The 21,846-nt window shown below is 33.4% G+C and overlaps 1 protein-coding gene across 5 annotated transcripts in view; it reads right to left on the minus strand.

The window, feature by feature from the left end:
- ATF7IP (activating transcription factor 7 interacting protein) overlaps positions 1-21,846 on the minus strand; it is a 121,076-nt gene that overhangs the window by 97,747 nt on the left and 1,483 nt on the right. For 2 of the 5 annotated variants that reach the window (XM_020287622.2, XM_076007640.1), the window contains exon 1: positions 6,700-19,901. The exons of 2 other annotated variants lie outside the window; for them this stretch is intronic. In XM_020287622.2, coding sequence (XP_020143211.2) covers positions 6,700-6,716 — 17 coding nt within the window. In that variant the 5' untranslated portion in view covers positions 6,717-19,901. Of the gene's footprint in view, positions 1-6,699; positions 19,902-21,846 lie in introns of those variants that run through there. One more of the 5 variants, XM_020287618.2, reaches the window with a different exon arrangement.

Below are 21,846 nucleotides of genomic sequence, written 5' to 3' on the forward strand. Positions count from 1 at the left end.
GTCTCTCTACTTGTATCACGTACCCTACTCTGAATAAAAGTTGGAAATTTTAGGTCCTTTGAAAATCAAAGAACCTAAAAAAATTTAGTCTAGCATAAAATACAATGTAAATAACAAGTATTTAATTATTTTTAAAAGCCACGAAAGCTAATTATCTGACAGCAAAATAATTAATCAAAAGAAACTCAAAATCTCTGCAACCTGCTTACTAAAAGTACCAACTACAGAAGTGATTAATCTAGTTTACTACTTCTCAAATGAATAACAGTAAAGGTCTAGTGTTCTATTTCTAATCCACTACAGATCAATACTTTTGTAAAATACAATGACAATGAATTACTTGAAAAAGGAAATAAAAAAGACATAAAAATTATGAGCCTCAATTATTTTATTATTTGATTCAAATGACAAAATTACTTTATTAGATTGATACAAAAATTTCTAGACACTCTCAATTTCAGTTATCATCTCATGAAGGATCAGAAACAAACAGTTCTTAGACTTCCAGATTTTGAGGAATGTTTATCTAGCTTTTAGCCACCTATTCTACCCCATGCCTCATTATACACAATCACTTAGTATTTGGAACCTTCTCTATTATTTATCATCTTCGACTTCCTACTCTCTCTACAAATGTAAACTCCACGAGGGCAGGGGTTTTGTATGCCAAGCAACAAAACAGCACCTGGCAAATAATAAGTGCACAATAAATGCTTGTGCTTTGTTGAGTCCATTGATCAATTCAGTCAATTTTTGTTTTCTTTCTACCATGCTGCCTCAGCACAAATAAGAAGTCTTGTTTTGTCCCCTTTTGACTCTTCAAAGTCTTTACTTTGAGATTCTAAATACCTTCCTCTCTGACATTTCTAATGCACATCAGCCAGGCCCCTAACAACCCCCTCTCCCTAAAGATCCTTTTCTAAAGTATCCAGTAGCCCAGATTTCTCCCCAAGTCCATTCTTCCAGAAATAATGATTTTAAAAAGAAAAAGAAAAAAATATCTGAACTAGAGGAAAAAGCAACCAATATTTAACTCAAACTTATTATCTGTTACATACCCTGCACTAGTCACTTTATATATGTCACCTTCATTTAAATCCCAATATTAACTCTGTATGATAAAGATTATCCCCATTTTATTTTTTTTCTACAGTATCCAGCCATTCCAAATCCCCATTTTAAAAATACGAAAAACTGAGGTTCTAAAAATAAGTAATTTGTTTCATCCCATCAAAATAATACTTAAGAATTTCTGAACACTTACCTGTAAATAGGCATTGTACTTTTAAGTACTATATATCCATTTTTTCACATGACCTCTAACTAGTGAGTAGAAGAATATGGATTCACCCTGACTGTTTGACACCACAGTTGGTGTTCTTTCCTGACTCTTTATCTAGTCAAACCACCTCTCACATTTAATGGTCAGGGAATGGCACACAAAGAGGTTACATAATTTATCCAAACTATACAATTACTTTAATAACAATGCCAGAGTTTAAATATATTCTTGACTTCTATTCTAATGCTTTCCATTATACACGTCATGGTACAGAAATGCTTTCCTTTGCATCAGGTCAGAGACTTCTGGCAGTTAGTTGTATCTGGCTTTCTTCAGAAAACAGATCATCTTCAGGCAGATGCAGAATCAACTCAGACCTCTACTGTTAAATTCTCTCTTTCATTGAACTCATAAAGATTAACAGAGACAATCAGCACTGTTTTCACCATTTCCATATTCACAAACAGTTACAAATCATCCACAGACAACATTTTGTGAAAATTCTAACCTGAGCAATTACAAATCACTTATTTGAATAAACATTAGGCTTTTTCCCAAATCACTTTCTCTTTGGGGAGTATAAAGAGTAGTAAAGCAGGGCCGGGCGCTGTGGCTCACGCCTGTAATCCTAGCTCTTGGGAGGCCGAGGCGGGCGGATTGCTCAAGGTCAGGAGTTCAAAACCAGCCTGAGCAAGAGCAAGACCCCGTCTCTACTATAAATACAAAGAAATTAATTGGCCAACTGATATATATATATAAAAAATTAGCCGGGCATAGTGGCACATGCCTGTAGTCCCAGCTACTCGGGAGGCTGAGGCAGAAGGATCACTCGAGCCCAGGAGTTTGAGGTTGCTGTGAGCTAGGCTGACGCCACGGCACTCACTCTAGCCTGGACAACAAAGTGAGACTCTGTCTCAAAAAAAAAGAGTAGTAAAGCAGGGGAGTCAACATTTCCTGTGCAAGTTAGTCATTTTTTCAGTTTTCACTCCAGTTTTACCATTAATGTGAAAGTCATTTTCCAAAAAAGGAGTAACATTGTTTTAGCATTTCTTTGGAGTTACCAATGTCATGTTATGAATGTTAAGAAGCTGGCTCTCACTCTGGGAAATGTAGAATTCAAATTTAAATCAGATTAAGATTATAAAGTATCATGTTTCATGCATCATCAAGGCATCATTGGCATAGTGAATGTTAAATTAATATGTAAACAGATGTAAATTTTCAACAAAAACAAGTTTGTAATGGTCTCTAATATTATCTAGTCTAGTGTACATCCGTAGTTAAGAAAATTTTCAATTAGGAAACTTACTCATTATTTTAAGTGCTAAGACTTCTTGGCTCAAACTATCTGGGCAAAAATCATTTATAAAATGTTTTTTCATTGACCTGTTCAATAAATTGCTTACTTTAAATACAATTTAACTTTTTCTTATTCAGTATCACCATGAAGAACATCAAGTTGATAGTGACATCTTTTAACACAGTGGTAACATTGAAAAGAGAACCAATTACCACATAGAAGATATCTCAAGGTGTTTATGTTTCTAATTAGTATTTCTTTAGTCTCTTTACTTTCAATTATCACTTTTTGCCAATGTCACTGGATCTCTTCCAATTGTACCATGGTAATCTATATAAAAATCATTACAAGGCGAAAGGTTTACCAAACGTGCCCTAGCTTCTAAAGAGTAAACTGACTTTACATATATTAAGCCTCTCCTACCAAATAAAATAGGCTAGATTTTACTTATGTTTACTTTCTTCTGGATAGGAAACTGTATTTTACATATTTAAGGTTGCCAATAATCTATCAAATAACAGAATAGGGATTTAAAAGGAAGTGCCTTCAGGGGCTGGGCGCATAATGTGATTCAGTGAAGAGGACAAGAGATTAAGCAAAAGCCCTATCTGAAGGAGATAGCATCTACTCAACTGTGGATTATTGTTCTCAAGCAAAATTGCAGGCCTAGTACTGCCCACCCTTCTGTTTTTTATGAGGCAAGACATCAAGGTTTTTATATGCAATCTGACAACTTTAAATGTTAGCAACTAGGGAAATTGGGGAGTGGCTAAAGGATAAGTCTGTTGGTTGCCAATTAGTGGCCACTGAAGCAGCACTTTAATACTACTACTGTTTCTTAGATTCTCATCTGTACTGAAACACAGAAAACTCTGGCCCTGAATTCAAGTCACTTCTTTAGAGAAATTATTTTCTCAAATTATGTATGGAGGGCTCAGCAAGACTAGAACTAAAAGATTTATCCTACTCTTCTAATTCTGTAATGTCAACATTCTAGATTGGCTTTACCTAATAAATAAATCTGCCACTACCCACACACAGCAAACAATGGCTAATTTATGTAACAGAGTAGGTCAGTAGTACAAACATGAATATATACATTACTAAGTAGATACAGATATTAGCACATCTTACATCTGAGAATGTTACATGAGAAATTTACCATACTTTTTAAATATACACTGCTCCAATCACACTTGACAAGCAAATACGCTGGAAAACATTCAAATATTACTGGGACAATTAGCACATGAGGGGAAAATCAGCATGTGAAGTATTTTCCCAGTATTTCATGATACTATTCATGATCATTATGTAAACTGGTTCTTAGCATATTCTTGCCAAATAGATAGGAAGTTTCTACCATTTTATAGATGAGGAAACAAAAATCAGAAAATAGAATGAGCTGGTCAATATTAGTAAAATGTGGCCAAAACAGGATTCAAATTCAGGTTTGGACTACTAGCCAATATCACCATCCCAATATTTCTCTTAGAGGCTTATGCTAACAAATGGTTTGTGAAAAAGAGTAAACAAAGGAGAAGAAGAAAAGAGAAGTGACAAAATATTATATATTTTGTCATAAAGCCTTAATTACCCAGCTCCCAAATTTATTCCGCCCCCAATTATCCAGCATAATAGTTAACTTGGAATTCAGCACAGAAAACTTGAAAACTGTCACCGATCCCAAAAATAATAATCCCAGTGAGGTGTAGTTAATGCTTACAACTGCCAAAATGCAACATGGCAGTGAAAGCATTAGCAATAATATCTTGAATAACCACAGGCTGTTAGCACTTCCTCATGTAAAAGTAATGATCTTGTTGTGGAGGGTGAAGGTAAATTTTAGAGTTAGCAGTAGAAGGCAAAAAAAAAAAAAAGTGAGTCGCTAATATTTCCCTATGTCTCACTCTGAAGACCAACATAAATCGCTCAATAATTGCAACCTAGCCAGTTTTTCTCCAGCATTATAGAATACCATCCTGTCTCATTGTATATTTTTTAAAAAATGATAAAAAGAATACCAAACCAAGTAGCTGGCATGCTCACATAAAATTTTTTGAAGCCAGGCACAGTGGCTTACGCCTATAATCCCAGCACTTTGGGAGGCCAAAGTAGGAGGATCACTTGAGGCCAGAAGTTCAAGACCAGGAGAGACCTAGTCTCTACCAAAAAAAATTTTTTTAATGTTTGAAAGACACATATTTTAAACACTAGAATCTTCTCCTCCCCACCCCTGCCACCAAGACAGTGAGCTATTCTTACAAGAGAGATGAAAATAAGAGTGACTGAAGTCACAGCACATTCACTTTCTTTCCTATGTCATACTTACTCCAAAGCACAAACTTACAGAAAGTAATGACTGATAGAATCCCTCACACATACTGATTTTTTTTTTCTCTTTTAGGGGCAAATTCATATGACTGGATGATTCACCTAAATTAATGTTCAGATTATGGGAATTCACTATACCTCATATAAGACAGTCCTAACAACCTTACAATGTAGTAAGTTAATAAAAGTGAAAAAATGCTAAAAGCTGTTGATGAAACTGAAAGACACTGATTAAGTTAAGAAATACAATTATTTTGTTTAAAAAAGAATAACTAGCAACAGGCATAATAAACACAAGGTTGTGACAAAGCAGCAATTTTAATCAAGTCATATACATGTGGATTTTATACTCTACCTTCATGAACATAAAAAAGAACATAAAGATACATTCTAGAATAATTTTCAAACTGAATTCCACAGTGCCTTAGAGGCTACAGGTCTACAAATAAGTAAACTAGGTCTGACACTAATGTAAGATTATAATTATCATATATAATCTCATTTCAAAGTTGTATTCCTCATAATAGCCTAATTGTTTCCATTTTATTAAATACCCATGACAAATACTATAAACTTATACTATAAAATAAGTACACAACAATAAAATACCATATGTATCCCTTTTATATATCAGGGTCCTCCCTAAGATCTAATTTGCAAAAAAGTTGCTGTTTTTAGAAAATTGCTCTATTCAAAAAGTTTAGAACCTACTGTTCTATGTCATATAAGTCAGGGATATATTCATAATATTCTACTGTCGAAGTCAGAGGCGAGTGCTATACCATTTAAAAAATGTTTATAAGCACTACAATTTAAGCATTGGTGCTTAAAGTATAACTGTTCTGCTATCTGAAACATTATGTGAATAAGAATTTCATTCTCCCACCTTTCTGGATAATCACGGGTAGTATCTCAATAAACCTCTCTATTGCAGAACAATGTTAAGAAAGCTTTTTGAGAATTCTGAAATTAAATTTATAAAATCATTAAGTTTTATTACTTTTAAGTATACCAGAGGTTTAAACTAAGAGTAAAATAAATATAACAATAACACTTAGTTAACTGAAACAATTATTTACTTCAGCTCTGATGGCATGTGAATACATTAGACATTAAAAATAGAGGTATCCAGGCCTACACATGAACTTATTTCTATATTCAAAATCTGAATCGTAATGCCAATTTAAGCAAAGAGTAATTAGAACAAAAAAGTGAAAAAGCATTAAAAATGTGAAAGAGTTGAATGCCAGAAGCAGGCAGCAGCATGATGAGAAAGAATTGGAACCCATAATACCAAAAAAAAAAGACAGTATTAAAAAAAATTTCTAACTATGACTTATATAGAGAATTACCATCTTCTCAAAAAGCGTCCAAACAATACCTAACAAAAACCAAGAAAACTCATACTCTTCGTGCAAAACAAGGCTTATTTACAACTTTTTAAAAAAAATCTATGTAAATAATATGTTGTTTTAATTTCTACAAATATCAAACATATTAAAATATCCAATATAAAAGAGAATATTAAGTTAATCAGAGCCAGAAAAACATTACTATGATGATCAAATGTTCTAGCAGAACAGAACAGAAATTGGTGAGAAATTACAGGAATTTAACCTTTGACCTACCTCACCATCCTATGTACTGTTTTTACAATAGAGGCTTAAAGGTTCTAGCAAAGATAGCAACTTTTTAGCAAACAAGCTCTAAGTTCGCCTTCCTATGTAAACTCAGTTAAATTCAATGTTTTTTTAACGTAAAGATAAAGAGTACTGGTTCTTACCTCTGGTCCTGATGCATGTGACAAGGCTCCTCACTGGCATATTTGCTGCCTAAGCAGCTACAAAGACCAGGTTAGCAGCCATTTTGAGACAGCTGCACAGTCTCAGTTGCACAAAAGTGTAATTAAAATGGCTGCAATGTGCACTCAAGAACTCACACAGTGAAAACTCAGCTATGTATCAAAGCCCTCCCTCCCCCATTTTGTCAGCCTGCAGGAAACTGAACACAGACAACAGCTAATGCATATACTGCAACAAACAATGCAGCTACTCAGGACACTGAAAAAGAAATCGGAAGACAGCAAGCCAGTTTTGTAACATAATGCCTGTGAATCCGGACTTGCAATACAGACTTTAGGCACAGCCAGATCCCAGACAACTTTAAGTCCATGCCACATATTAGCAGTTACAGAGATAGAGCCAAATCACACAGAGCAAACATCAGGGAATTCGCCTGAAAGAAAGCCTCCATTTCAGTCCAGAAAAAAAATGTTAAACCCTGCTCAAGGCCTTTTTTTTTTTTTACCTTTTATAGTACTTTTATCATGAAAAGAATTTCAATTTTATAATTCTTGAAAGTTAAGCTTAAATCTTGAGAGTCATTTGATCAAGTTAATTTCAATTTATAGATACAGCCAAAGATTTTCTCCACAGAATCTAAACCCCAAAGTGCTCAAATCTAGCAGAATGGTCAAAGCCTATAATCAAATTTCTGAATATTGACAATGGAGTCTTTGCAACTAGTATGGCAACAAAGCTTATTTTGAGTAATTTATCATAAAGATAAAAACACCCCCTTCTCTTTCTTAGTACATACATATGGTCACAAACATTCATATCCCCAGGTGAGTGTTTGGTCTCAGGGCAAATTACACTTCATGCCCTGACATAGACCTCCTAACATTTTGATACAAGTGAAACGCGAATAAAAACAAAGAATGTAGACACTTGAAAAAAGTAGGGAGCACAAAAGAGTAAAATCCAGCCTAAAATTGAGTACATTAACAAGACAAATTTAAAAGAGATTCAACAAATTTGGCTTGGCAGTAACATAGCCATCAAGAGAAAGCAAGGGCAAAAGCACAGAAAGAATGTCAGTGATGGAATCCACATTTTCCTTCTATCTTCCTCAGTCTACCATCCTAAAATTTAGCTACTCTGTGCTGGCTTGTCTATCGCTAAATATAGGTATTTATTAAAACTTTTTCAAGGGTATATGGGGGTAGTAGGGATATAGCTAAAAGGAGATTGGCCCTATGATTTGATAATGGTTCAAGCCAAGCAATGGACACAGAGGATCCATTATGTCATTCTATTTCTATACATATTTGAAACTTTCCTAATAAAAGGGTTTTTTAAAATTACTCATCTTTAAAAGGTCCTTATTTATTTTCCATGAGGCAAACTGGATAATGTAATAACTGCTTTAAGTACTGCATCAGAAAAAAAAGTTATACTTGATTCAAGCCATATTAATTCTTCAAAAATATAACTGATTTTCTGAGGGTGTCTCAAGCAAAGTCTATTCATTAAAAGCAAGATTTGGCAAACTGGGAAAGACTGGAACAGGAAAGACATTGCTGTAGCCCTGGAATCTAAGTTTAACTGCTGGGGGAGGGAGGTTGCACAAATAGCCAAAACCCTCAGAGCTGCCTGATGAACAGCTTCTAACATTCTGGAAGCAGATTTTTTTGGAAGTCTGGTCTACAAAGACTTAAATTATGTAACACACCCTCAAATAGATGATACCCCCCCCCCCCTTTCAAGCTTCCTCCCTTGTCTTGCCCAATACCTTTCCAAAGTAAATCCTGGCTACTTTTTTCTTAGTCTAAACTTAGTCTAACAAGGGAAAGCTGATGGCTACAGTTGAGCATCCCTAATCTGAAAATCCATAACGCTCCCACAAGCATTTGCTTTGAACATCATGTTGGCACTTAAAAAATTTTGAATGTTGGAGCACTCTGGACTTCAGATTTTCAGATTAGAGATGCTCAAACATTATCAATTCTGCAAAAATATCTAAAATCATAAACACTTCTGGTCCCAAGCATTTCAGATAAAGGATACTCAACCTATAGTGGCTATAAGCGCTACTTTTCACCTAATTTAGATTCCATCATTGTACCCTTCCTCCTCCAGCTACTACAATTATCTTACTAACAATCTGCTAAATTTTCTCTACTATATCAACGCAGGTAAGTCAAATTAATAAATATGCCAACTGCCCACCACATGCAAGATGCTTTGGAAGACAAAGGAGTAGAAAGGTACATTAATATGTATCAAGCCTTCAGGTAAGTTTTACATACATTTCAATTAATTTTCACACTAACCCTAAAGGTAAAGTTTTTTCCCCAATTTGTGATAGAGGAAACAGGCTGAGTTGAGGTTAAGTAACTTTATAAAACTGGTAAGAGCTGAAATACAACACCGATTACACTTAGCCCCAGCCCACAGAGCTTTATCCACCCCTTCACACATTGGCTCTGTTTCTGTGTCTGATAAAATAGTTTAGGAAAGAAAAATGATTGCTCTACTATTCAGATAACTGGTGCCACTGCCAACATCCTTCACTCTATGTCCCATGGAAACTATCCTATTTCACCTGATAATCCTACTCATGATTCAACCTACACTACCTTAATCACTGACAATCCTTTCCTTACTCTCCTTTCTCCTTACTATGCCCATTTCCAAATCAGATGTAATTGGTCTCTCAAGACCTTTTATGCATATCATCATTATACTCACCATATTTCATTACTTATGTCTTTATCTTAATTCATTTTCACTCTCTTCCATAACATGAAACACAACATTTGCTCAATAGATGGTGTGCTGAAATTAATTCCCAGTGTTTTTGTTTCTAGCACAAAAATCTCATAAAATTCTACATCTTTAAGAACCTTCATTTTTAGGATCTCAACTCTTATTTTCTAGGAAGAAGTAGTCAACTACCAAGTCAATAAAGTTTTTAGTCTTGGCTTAAAAGAAATCTGCACTTCAGAATTAAAAATGGAAAAAAAGTATCTTTTTTATGGCATTTTCAGTTTTTAGAATGTTTTTATAGGCACTACACAGGAGCTACTATGTGCTTAGACTAGCCATTCTATAGGAAACTATAGAACATAATTATATTTAGCTTTAAATTTTATTAATATTACTAAGAAAGTAGGATGCAGCTTGACTGTATAATGTCACAGATTATCTTGGAAAAAATTTGTTTTTGAAAGGGTCATCTGTAATGGACCCAATAATCATTTATTTGTAAAAGTATACATATTTGGAAACAATTTCTTTTCTTTTTCTTTTCACCTGGTTCTCAGCATGCACAGAAATGATTTCTAATGTTAGATAAACATTTTCATGACTATCCAATGTTTAATCTCTTCCTACATAAAAACTAGCATTTTCACAAAAGTTTTCATTTCACTCTTACAATGACCATCTAAAATAGGAGTGCTACAATCTGTAATTTTTATGATCAGAGAATAATCATTTTCCAGGAGTCACAAGTAGCAATGGAAAAAAAAAACCTAGAAGAGAATTAACTCTAGTCAACTGCTACATTTTTTATATATCACACTATTTGAAAACTTTGCATATGAAAATCCCATAGAACTTAAATGTTTTGCTGTATTTGGTGGGAAGTAAATACACATTTCACTTTTTTAAGTTAAGATGCTTTAATTATGTTATTATTAACACATTTTTTTAAGAAAAAGGCACATTACAAGAATGTTAAGATGATGAAATGAAAACAGCTGATTTCACTCCCTCAAATCCCAGTAAAACTCCAATAAAGGGGATTTTTTTAGGCATAAGTCCTAAAAAACAGAAAGAAAAGTAAGAGACAATAGCTACAAAGTAAGCTGGGAAGCTGGAAACCAAGAAGAACCTGAGGTACCTAACTTAGTCCCTAAGACACCCTATTCCAAGGTGCAATGGTGACAAGTTAAGAACCAATCTGTTTTACATGGAAGAAACCTCAAAAGACATGGGAATTAAAAGAACCAACATACCTTTGGAAATTGGGGCAAAGGGAGCAAAGAGTAAGACACTGTGGCTAAAAGAAAAGAATACTAGTGAAAGCTGTTTGGAAAGCAGTAAAATACTCTAGATGACCTTACCAAACATATTACAGTAAATATCTGTTCTCCCCAACCCTAGCAAAAGCCTAAAGTATTATACCAAAAAGAGAGGGACTCAGTGCTGACTGCAGAGATTACCTAGTCCTCTTCCTTCATTAATCTTTCAGAACCAGAACAGACTCTTATTCTCTACATGTGAAAATAGAAGATACTCAGATACTGTAGACACAAAACCTAAGGTTTTGTGGGGAGCTCCCCCAGAATGGCCCACCCAGAGCAGCCTATAGGGAAGTTCAACACTGCCAAATTTAGATATTTCAATCAACTTTTTAATCTTCCAAATCACAATATGCAGTGAGCCAAGGCAACTGAGAAAAGTCTAACATAAAAGACAAAGACAAACCTGCCCACCCCATAAACTACACAAAGCAGTAGACTATGCAGGAGTAAGAAAACTTTCAAAGAAATTAATTGACACAGAAAAGATACTGCATTCTTGAATCAAAAACAGAATACTATAGACAAGAAATTAAAAACAGAAATTAAGAACATGATAGGAAAAATAAAAAATTCAATTTCAGAAGAACTGGATGATAAAAGTTGAAGAAATCTACTTTAGCAAAAAGACAAAATCTTATATAGGAGGAAAAATATAATTGGAGTATCTATCCAGAAATTCAAATTGGAATAACAGAATAGCAAAAGAAGGACTTCACCAATGAAATCATGTAAGAAAACTTTCCAGAATAGAAAAACAAGAGTTGCCAGACCAAAAGAGCCAATGAAAGTCAACAGACAATAGTAATCAGATCTACACCAATACATGTTACAATGAAATTTCAGAACACTAGAGATTAATAGAGTCTATGAGCTTCCACTGAGAGGGGAAATCAAAAATAAGAATGACATCAGATTTCTCAGTAATACTAATAAAAGCAAGAAGATAACAGAACAGTGCCTTTAAAATTGTAAAGGAAAATAATTTTAAACTAGATTCTATACCCAGCCAAACTATCAATCAAGCATAAAATAGAAAATGACATTTTTCAAACCTATATGGTTTTAAAAAAATATACCTCCCATGCACCCTTTCTCAAAGCCACCAGAGAATGTGGTCCCCTCCCCACAAAGACAAAATAAGCCAATAAAAAGACATGGCATATGGAAAACAAAGATCCTAGAAGATGAGTGAAGGAAATCCCCACAATGGTGAATAAAATTCTAAAGATGACAGTCATATACAAGATATGAAGAGCAACTAGGCCAGACTGGAGCAATGAATGACACTTAAAAAACAAACATGAGGCCAGCACAATGACTCACACCTGCAATCCTAGCACTCTGGGAGATTGAAGCAGGAAGATCATTTGAAGCCATGAATTAAGAGACCAATCCAGCAACATAGCAAGACCCCGTCTTGACAAAAAATTTAAAAATTAGCCAGGTATGGTGGCGTGCACCTGTACTCCCAGCTACTCGGGAGGCTGTGAACTATGATGATGTCACTCTAGCCTAGGCAACAGAGCAAGGCCCCATCTCAAAAAAAAAAAAAACACCCCAAACATAAGTCAAGATCTGCTGCTACTGGACTTGTGGAAATAACTGTCTTCTAAATTAATTCTTCTAAATAAATATCAAAAGATCCTCAGTAAAGAACTGTACCAAATCATCTTTACCATTATATTATATAGAAGAGACTCATGAATGCAGGTACACTGATATAAAGCTAACATCATCTTCATGAGCAACAACTATTATAAACTGTATCAAGGAAATGGGTCAAGATTTTCATGATTCTGTTTTGCAGAGTAGTCAATTCTGTGTAAGTAGATTACTTAATACAAAACTAACAAAAGAGGAATCACCTAAGACTAAATGAGTGACTTAATTGTGATTAATATTTTGAATAGTCATAACAGAAAAATACTTTCTTTTTTATCTCTAGTCCTTAATTTAATAATTTTGTATAAATAGTAATTTAAGTAATCTCTTGATCTAATATCCTCAGAATTCATGGGGGAAAAATATCCTATGAAAGATCTTAATATAAGTTATTAGCTAATAAACTACCAGTAACATTTTAAGAATGATTCTGTAAAAAAATACTGAATATATTGACTTTGTCCAGAAATTGATTAGATATTTCAATAATTAATATTATATAAAGCATAACTCACTCTTTTTACTTTTTATGAATCAGTTTAGATAGTTTATAAGAATCTGTTTTCCCTCCCACCAGCATAAAATTGGATAAATCAAATTTGTGACCATGACCACACAAGAACTGTGACATTTAAAAACAAATCTCTTAATTAGGTATGACAGGGAACATGGACTACATCTCAAACGTAGAAATTATGCCTACTAAATCTTCACAGGAAAATCAATTTAGTATCTCTTCTATAGCTTATGCATTTCAAGATTTAAAGGGAATAAAGAACAGTACTTCCTAACAGGCCAGAGACACTGACAAATGTGAGAATCTCAGAGAACCAAGATACCCTACAATTATAGGTACTATAGATGAATGTTGATTGAGATAAATCAAATGGCTTGGCTCCTGATTATATAAATAAGCTGATAGATAAATCATAACAATTTACAGAATATCCAGACAGAAGTTAAACTCTTACCCTCATATCATATTGATATAGTTTTGTTTATCAGACAATAGGAAGGTCTTTCTAAATTAATCAATACCTCATTAGACCTATATGAATTAAATGGCCAAACATCAAAATAAACTGAATCAGAAAATCACTAAACAGACTTATACAGCCAAATTTGTACCTTAAGAGGCAGAGAAGCTTGATCACAAAAAAGGTTATGGAAGAAAAATGACACTTTGCCTCAATTTTGGGTGAGCATGTCTAGCGAGAGATTAAAAATAAGAGGGTGGAGAGAAATCCTGTGTAGATCTAGTCCCCAAAATAAATTATTTCATCCCTATCTGGCAATGATGACTGTCTGAAGAAATGTGACAAACCTTGACTGTCAAATCATTTGACAATTTATCTAGTGGATGCCTGCCATTTAAGTAAATTACATGTTCATTTTTTTAAAAGTTCTGAAATCTATGGATGACTTAAAGGAATTAGAATATCTTACTCCATTTTTGTTGTACCTCCACCTAAAATGTAGAAATTCTGTTCTGTCAATAAGCAATATTTATTGAATATTAAGTTAAGCACAGTGGAAAGCAATCTTATACTTTTAATAGCGGTCTTATACCTGACTAGAAGAAAGTTTTCTTTAAAATGTGACATTTGGAATTTTTCTTTAAAATGTGACATCTACCCAAAAGATCAAAAGTCATTTTATGAAAAAGACACCTGCACGCGAATGTTTATAGCAGCACAATTCACAATTGCAAAGCTGTGGAAATAACCCAAGTGCCCATCAATTCATGAGTGGATTAATAAAATGTAGAATATGTATACCATGGAGTACTGCTCAGCTTTAAGAAACAATGGTGATATACCAACTCTTGTATTTTCCTGGATAGAGCTGGAACCCATTCTACTAAGTGAAGTATCTCAAGAATGGAAAAACAAGCACCACATGTACTCCCCAGCAAATTGGTATTAATGGATCAACACCTCAGTGGACATACAGGAATAACATTTATCGGGTGTCGGACATGTGGGAGGGGGGAGGAGGAGATGGGTATATACAAACACAATGAGGGAGATGTGCAACGTTTGGGGGATGGTCACGCTTGAGGCTCTGACTCGAGGTGGGGGGCATGGGCAAGATACATAACCTTAACACTTGTGTCCCCATAATACGCTAAAATAAAAAAAATAAATGTGACATTTGTCAAATTATTCAATAAAATGTAGTTCCTAACCCCAGGAAGCTTATAAAGTACTACACCAAACATAAAAGTGGAAAGAAATAAATGACTTTAAAAGAGATACAAAATAAACCAAAGGGAAATTAGAGAACTTCCAGCTGAGAATAACAACACATTTTATTGGACACATTATTTAATATGTAGGTATCATGGCAGCAATGAGTCTTACCTTCAAAAATCAAGGATTTGTATCAGAGAGCTAGAGTTCTCCTAACCTACTATGACCTTCTTTCTCCCCTCTGAAATACTAATAATACTTTACTAATACTAATACTTTACTAATAAATAAATAATGTTTATTGTAATGGCCTTCTAGGAAACTTTTCTTGATCTCTTCCTACTAGTCTCACTTTCTGTGCCCTACACAAATATCTATTGCTTTATCATATTCTCCAAAAAGTCATTTATTTATTAATCAAGTAAATTTTGTCTATAGAGAATTCAATCTTTTTACTTGTGTATAATACAAGGTCCTTAAAAATCATATTTTCTACCATGAAGATGTATATTTTATGCACATAACTTTGAGTGTAAAATAAGCAATTCAAGCAATTGTCACTCATTTTATCCGAAGTCCTTTTTTTTTTTTTTTTTTTTTTTTTTTGAGACAGAGTCTCGCTTTGTTGCCCAGGCCAGAGTGAGTGCCGTGGCGTCAGCCTAGCTCACAGCAACCTCAAACTCCTGGGCTCAAGCAATCCACCTGCCTCAGCCTCCCGAGTAGCTGGGACTACAGGCATGCGCCACCATGCCCGGCTAATTTTTTCTATATATATATTAGTTGGCCAATTAATTTCTTTCTATTTATAGTAGAGACGGGGTCTCGCTCTTGCTCAGGTTGGTTTCGAACTCCTGAGCTCAAACGATCCACCCGCCTCGGCCTCCCAGAGAGCTAGGATTACAGGCGTGAGCCACCGCGCCTGGCCCGAAGTCCTTTTAAATTAAGCAAGTTAACCTGCAAAGCTAAAAAATACTACACTGAGTTTTAAAAATTAAAAATTCCAATTCTCATAAAACTTATGATTTAATGTTTTCAAAGGCAAGCAGAGTGGGGAAGAATTCTATCAAATAAGATAAATATTTCTAATATGTGGGACCCTCAGCCACAAATCACAAACATGAAGGTCCAAAAATACCATTTCAAAAGAAGATACACAAAGTTACATCATTAACTGGACCTAACTCTGAAAACAGAGAACCAATTTTTAGCATCCAATTATGAATTACTTTGAGAGACCACTTCTCCAGCTTCCTTATAGCAAAAAATGCTATTCATTAATATCCATTTCTCTTTATTTTATAAAAGTCTCTAATTTTAGCTGAGTACATGATTATCCATTTTGACAATGCATTTCCCAGGCTTCTTTTCCCAGCTAAATATGTCCCAATGACAAAATGATCATCCATAAACATGAGTCAAAGTAAGATGTGTCACTTCCATACCATGCTTTCAAAAGAATGAGTGTACACTCTCATTGCCCTTTCTCCCTTGCCCCTGGCTAGTAATATGGAAGCCATATGTTAAGGCAAAGTCATCAATAAACTCTAAACCATCTTACTCTGTACTGTTACATGAGAGAAAACAGTCGTCATCTTTAAACAAAAGTAATGGAGTCTCTTATACTGTAGCAGCTTAGCCTTTACTCTAATCCAGTTTACTTCTGACATTTACCACCTAAAAGGAAATAAAAGACAGAAATCCAAAAGTAGTCCTCCTTTTCCCTTCCATGCTTCTTCCCATTTCTTCCTTCTCTTAAGGCATGCTACCTAATAAGGGTAACAGTACAGATATACTCCTAAGGCTTAGCTGGGAATGAGTAGCAGCAGTCATTTTTTATTATTCCATCAAACTCCTTTTCTCCTGAAATAGCAGATTCCCTCCCCATATTCAAGGTTAACCCTTCTACAAAATGTAAGTCATTATTGTTGAGAATTACTGACCCAAAGAGAGATCATTTTGTGGCTTTGACAGTTCTGAGGATCACTATTCTAACACACAACTAAAATCTCCTCCTAGAATGTAAAAGTGCCATAGAGTGATGGACACATAATTTCTATATACCCACCAAGATAAAAGTTCCCCAAAGTAGCACAGGGCTATCTAAATAACAAAGGGAAAAAGGATCATATAATAAGAAATTATGACACTACCACCTTACATCACCATCATACAAAGGGTCCTCTCTCCCAAACTAGGGATATACAGTTGGTTATTTCCAGTAATTACATACAAAATGTTTATTATATTCTGAGCAATAGAAAACTGCAGACATGAATAAGTGACTATTTCTGATGGCAAAGTTAATAAATCATCTTCATTTCCCAGACTTCCATGTTTATTACAGATTCAATTATAAAGCCTCAGGAAAGCACTATCAACTGTACCTTCAGTCCTCTCACATTTTTTCTAAAAGGTGGCCAAGGAAATGCCTGAGTCATTTTCTTAAAGACTCTAAAATCCAAATGATCAAAATTCAAAACTGAAAACATTCACACTATATAAATAAGAACTAGTAGCCCTGGGTCCACTGATTATTAAAAGACTGGAAATACTCCCCAGCACTCATTCTCTGTCACCAATACAAAATGGTCACCACCATACAACCTGGATTATATGTAAACAAAGTTTAACTTTGTGAAATTCACATCTGTTTTGAACAAATTAAAATGTCAGAGAAACTCCTGATTTATTTACTCTATAGATGGCAGGACAATCTGAGAAAGAACATTACAAAATAATGTTTAAATAGTTGTGGGCTCTCTGATAAAACATAAGAAGATCAAATAAACATAAAATTTTTAAAAAGAAGCTCCATTAACGGATAGGTAATTTCCAAGTACTCTAGGGAAGCAACAAGGACTATGACTTCCCAGAGTTAATTAATGATATTTTGGCAATCTACTGTTTAAATGTTAAACACAACCTAATTTTTTTTATCTATAACATACCAAACAACTGTTGGGAACCCAAAGGCAGGAAGGTTATTTTCAAACTTTCTACATGTGACTCCCTTGAAAAACCAGGTATGGCAACATATAAATTTTCCACAAGCCTCAAAACTTTTCTTAAAAAATTATAATAAAAATCTTTCTAAACTAAATCACATAGTACTTTGCCTTCTCAAATAGGTTAAATATAACTGAATATTCTCTGTGATTATCATTAATTAATAAAAACCACTAATAAATCATTAATAAAATCATCAACTGCCATAATGAACATTCTATATACTGATTCTGCTCTAGGAATACTGATTCACAAACTAAGCAATTAACTAGGTTTATAAATTCTTGCTTCTAACACTTGAAATATGACCCTCCTTCACTGTCATGATGCTGGTCACCATTTCTTGGCCCTAGCCAAATGCATTTCTCTAGTAGCATTTCTTCCGTCCCTAATTTGCTACTTCTTATCTGTTACAGTCCGAGAAACCAAATATCCTAATTCACCAGATCTAAGAAAAGTTCTCAACTATGGGCAAAGATCACATAAAAAAAGCAAAATATCTAAACTTATAAGGCTCAAAGACAGGAATTTTTCATTAAAAAAGATAAAATGCTTAAGAAAAGTCAATAATATCTTAACATGCGATATCTATTTCCTAGATTTATTTTCATAAAGCTAATAATATTTTACTCATTTGAGTTCTATATTGTCTTAATTTCTACTTTTCATGCCTTCACTAATTTTCAAGTTTAACTAGTTCAATAAAAATGACATTTTGGCAATAACCTCTTTCCTGAACCCATTCTTAAAAGATACCAAAATTAAAACTGAAATACATCCCTATTAATCAAGATCATATTTTCCACCACTATCATCATAAAGAAGAGATTTAATGAAGAATAAATTTATGCTAATAATTAGAAAAACATCCCTATGAGAAAATACAATAAATTAATGCTACCAAGAAAACTAAAATGAAAGATTTTTATTATGAGATTAAGCTCCATCCTGGCCAGAAGAGAAATTACATGACTTTTCAAAATCTTCCATTTAAAAAATAATAGTCTATGGGAAACAAAAAGAGATTTGGTTTCAAATATTATACTTTATCTTGTAACCTATTTTCCCCATTTGTAATTTCATATAGGCACTACTTTCACGTCACCCAGTCCTAAAGCAGATTAAAAACAGAAATGTAGTCTTATATCCTCTCCTAAGCCATCCTTATTTTGTTATTTTTTATTTATTTATTTATTTATTTATTGAGACAGAGTCTCACTCTGTTGCCTGGGCTAGAGTGCCATGATGTCAGCCTAGCTCACAGCAACCTCAAACTCCTGGGCTCAAGCAATCTTTCTGCCTCAGCCTCCTGAGTAGCTGAGACTACAGGCACGTGCCACCACGCCAGGCTAATTTTTTCTATTTTTAGTTGTTTGGCTAATTTCTTTCTATTTATAGTAGAGACAGGGTCTCACTCTAGCTCAGGCTGGTCTCGAACTCCTGAGCTCAAGCAATCCTCCCGCCTCAGTCTCCCAGAGTCCTAGAATTACAGGTGTGAGCCACCAAGCCCGGCCCTAAGTCATCCTTATTAACATTGTATCAGCACCAGGAAACCAGTAAAATAATATCTTATTGAAATGTCATAAATTTTCTCAGTTCCTAAAAATATTGTGGGAGTTTATAAGATCCAAGAAAAACAAACAGTATAAAGATGTAAGTTCACCCCAATTTAGGTTTAATAAAATTATAAACAAAACGATTAATTGACTTTGTAAAAAATTTAACCAATGAACCTAACGTTCATCTGCAAAATCAGACATATTAGTTAACGAAACTGTGAAATGGAATTGCGAGTAGGTATTGCATTTTAGAGAGTATACAGCACTACAAACGTACATATACATGTGTATAGCCCTACAACAAAAAAAGTAATACAGTAATGCTGCAAGAATAAGACCCAGATATACTAGCTATTTACGTGGTTTTAAATTTTATATTATATAGTCTTTTGAGAATTTAATAAAAGCTATAATGTTTTCCCCAGAAAAATGCAAATATGTGGACTCACATAAAATCATATACATTAAGAGATCCCTGGAACTCTTTTAAGCTTATTTACAGAATCCTTAGAAGATAATGGACCCAGCTTAAATATCCCTAGTAAATGGGCCATAATTGTTTGCTCAAACCTAACATATAAGTTATATAAAAGAAACAACCAAAGCAATAAAAAATGGATCAACATAAAATTCTGAGAAAACTAGGTATTTGGAAAAAATGAAAACTAGCAACCCATCTTTACACATAATATGTCAAAATATATACATATTAAAATTTCCAGGAAAAAATAAAGTTCTAGAAAAAAATAAACGAAATAAACTAATAAATAATATTTTCTAAGCAGAAAAGAACTGAAAGAAATCACAAATGAACAAGATGGTACATTTCACTACATAAAAATGGAAAACTTATGAACACATAGAATCATAATTTAAACAATTTAAAAGGTAATAAACAAAAAAATAGGTTGAATATAACTCAAAAAAGTACTGCAAGAAATATGAAAGCTAAAGGCTAATATCCATAAATAGCTCTTACCAACAAATAAGAAAAACATTAACACATACCATAGAAAAATACTCAAAAAATCCTCAAACTGCTAATTCACAAAAAAAATGAGAATATGCATATATAAACATTAACAAATTCAACTTCATTAGTTATCAAAAAAAAGTTAAAGAGCTACTATTTTTCACCTATCTAATTGATGGTGGTGTGGAAAATTCTTTTCAAGAAAATTAAGCTTTTATCAATTTTGCAAATTACTTTAAAAAACCCTTTGAAATTGTAGTTTCAAAGAAATATTCTGAAATATAGATCATGACTTATGTACAAGAATGTTCACTATAGCTTTATTTATAGTAAAGAAATGAGCAACAAACCAAATGGTCAACAAAAAAGAAAGGTTTAATAAGTCATAGTACATTCTTCCTAGAAATAATAATTTGTAGCTATTTAAAACAAATATTTGATCATTTAGGATATTTTCAGGATACACTATTGTGTAGCCAGTAAAAAACATATGTTAGAGGAACAATAAAATGGAAAAATATTCATAATACTAAATTTAAAAAGCAGGAATGAAATTATGGTACCAATGAAAAACTAATTCATAAATAGCTTAATAAACTTTTATAGATTAATAAACCATGGAAAAGTGAAGTCACAAAAATCACAAAAACATTTAATGTGGTTATTTGTAAATGTTGCTAATTAATTTTCAACATTTTTCGAATGTTCTATAATGAATAAGTTAAAAATAAATATATTTATCACATATTCAAATCATATTTTAAAGATTTTAAATAACTTCAGTAACTCAATCTTAATATTTATATACGCTGGGTATGTGTCAAAATTTTGTACCATCATAACTACCAAACTAAAATTTCAAAATATGCTTATTGACAGATTACTAATGAACAGATAATTAATGTTATTCAGACAATTCATTAATCTTAGTAAATTTATAATGTTATATTTGCCTTGTAAGAAACATGACAGCAAAATTGTCCTATTTACACTGGATAAATATTTATACATTATACATTATTATGTTCTTCAGCAAATAGCTTTTACAACCTTCAGTATTAACCTAAGAAGCAATCATCTGTATATTCAAATGAAAACGTAAGCTTAAATAGATAAACCAGACTATTTCATTTTTCCGTAAGTGAAAAGTATACCATACTCTAAGATAAACTTTCTGCTTAACCTAAATATTTGTGTATATACACATACATAAGCATATAGAAAATTTAGCACATTTTTAACTCTAAAACACCTGAAATAGCACGTGAAGAGAGAGGCTGCTGGGTAACCAACCCAGAAGTATTTAAGGGGCAAAATTACACAACTGCTCTCTAAATATATTTCTGTGTAGAAGACTTCAGAGGTTAAGGAATTACATCAGGACAAATAAAGATTCTGTTGAGGAAAAAAAGAATCTTTCCTACAACTTCATTCTACCTCAGATGTGATGTCATTTTAAAATCCACCAACCAGAAGTATTACTTTCAATTACATCTAGCTACTGTTTACTAACGGTTTTTGCTTTAGGAAATAAAAATGTCCCTAAACTAACCAAGATTATAAAAGCAACAGTCACTTCTTCATTTGACAGTAGACTGACTCAAACTTACGAGTTATATAACCAACCAAGAAACCAATTGTTGTATATATGAACCACAGATGAAGT

This window comes from Microcebus murinus, chromosome 10 (genome assembly GCF_040939455.1).
Source record: "Microcebus murinus isolate Inina chromosome 10, M.murinus_Inina_mat1.0, whole genome shotgun sequence".
NCBI lineage: Eukaryota > Metazoa > Chordata > Mammalia > Primates > Cheirogaleidae > Microcebus > Microcebus murinus.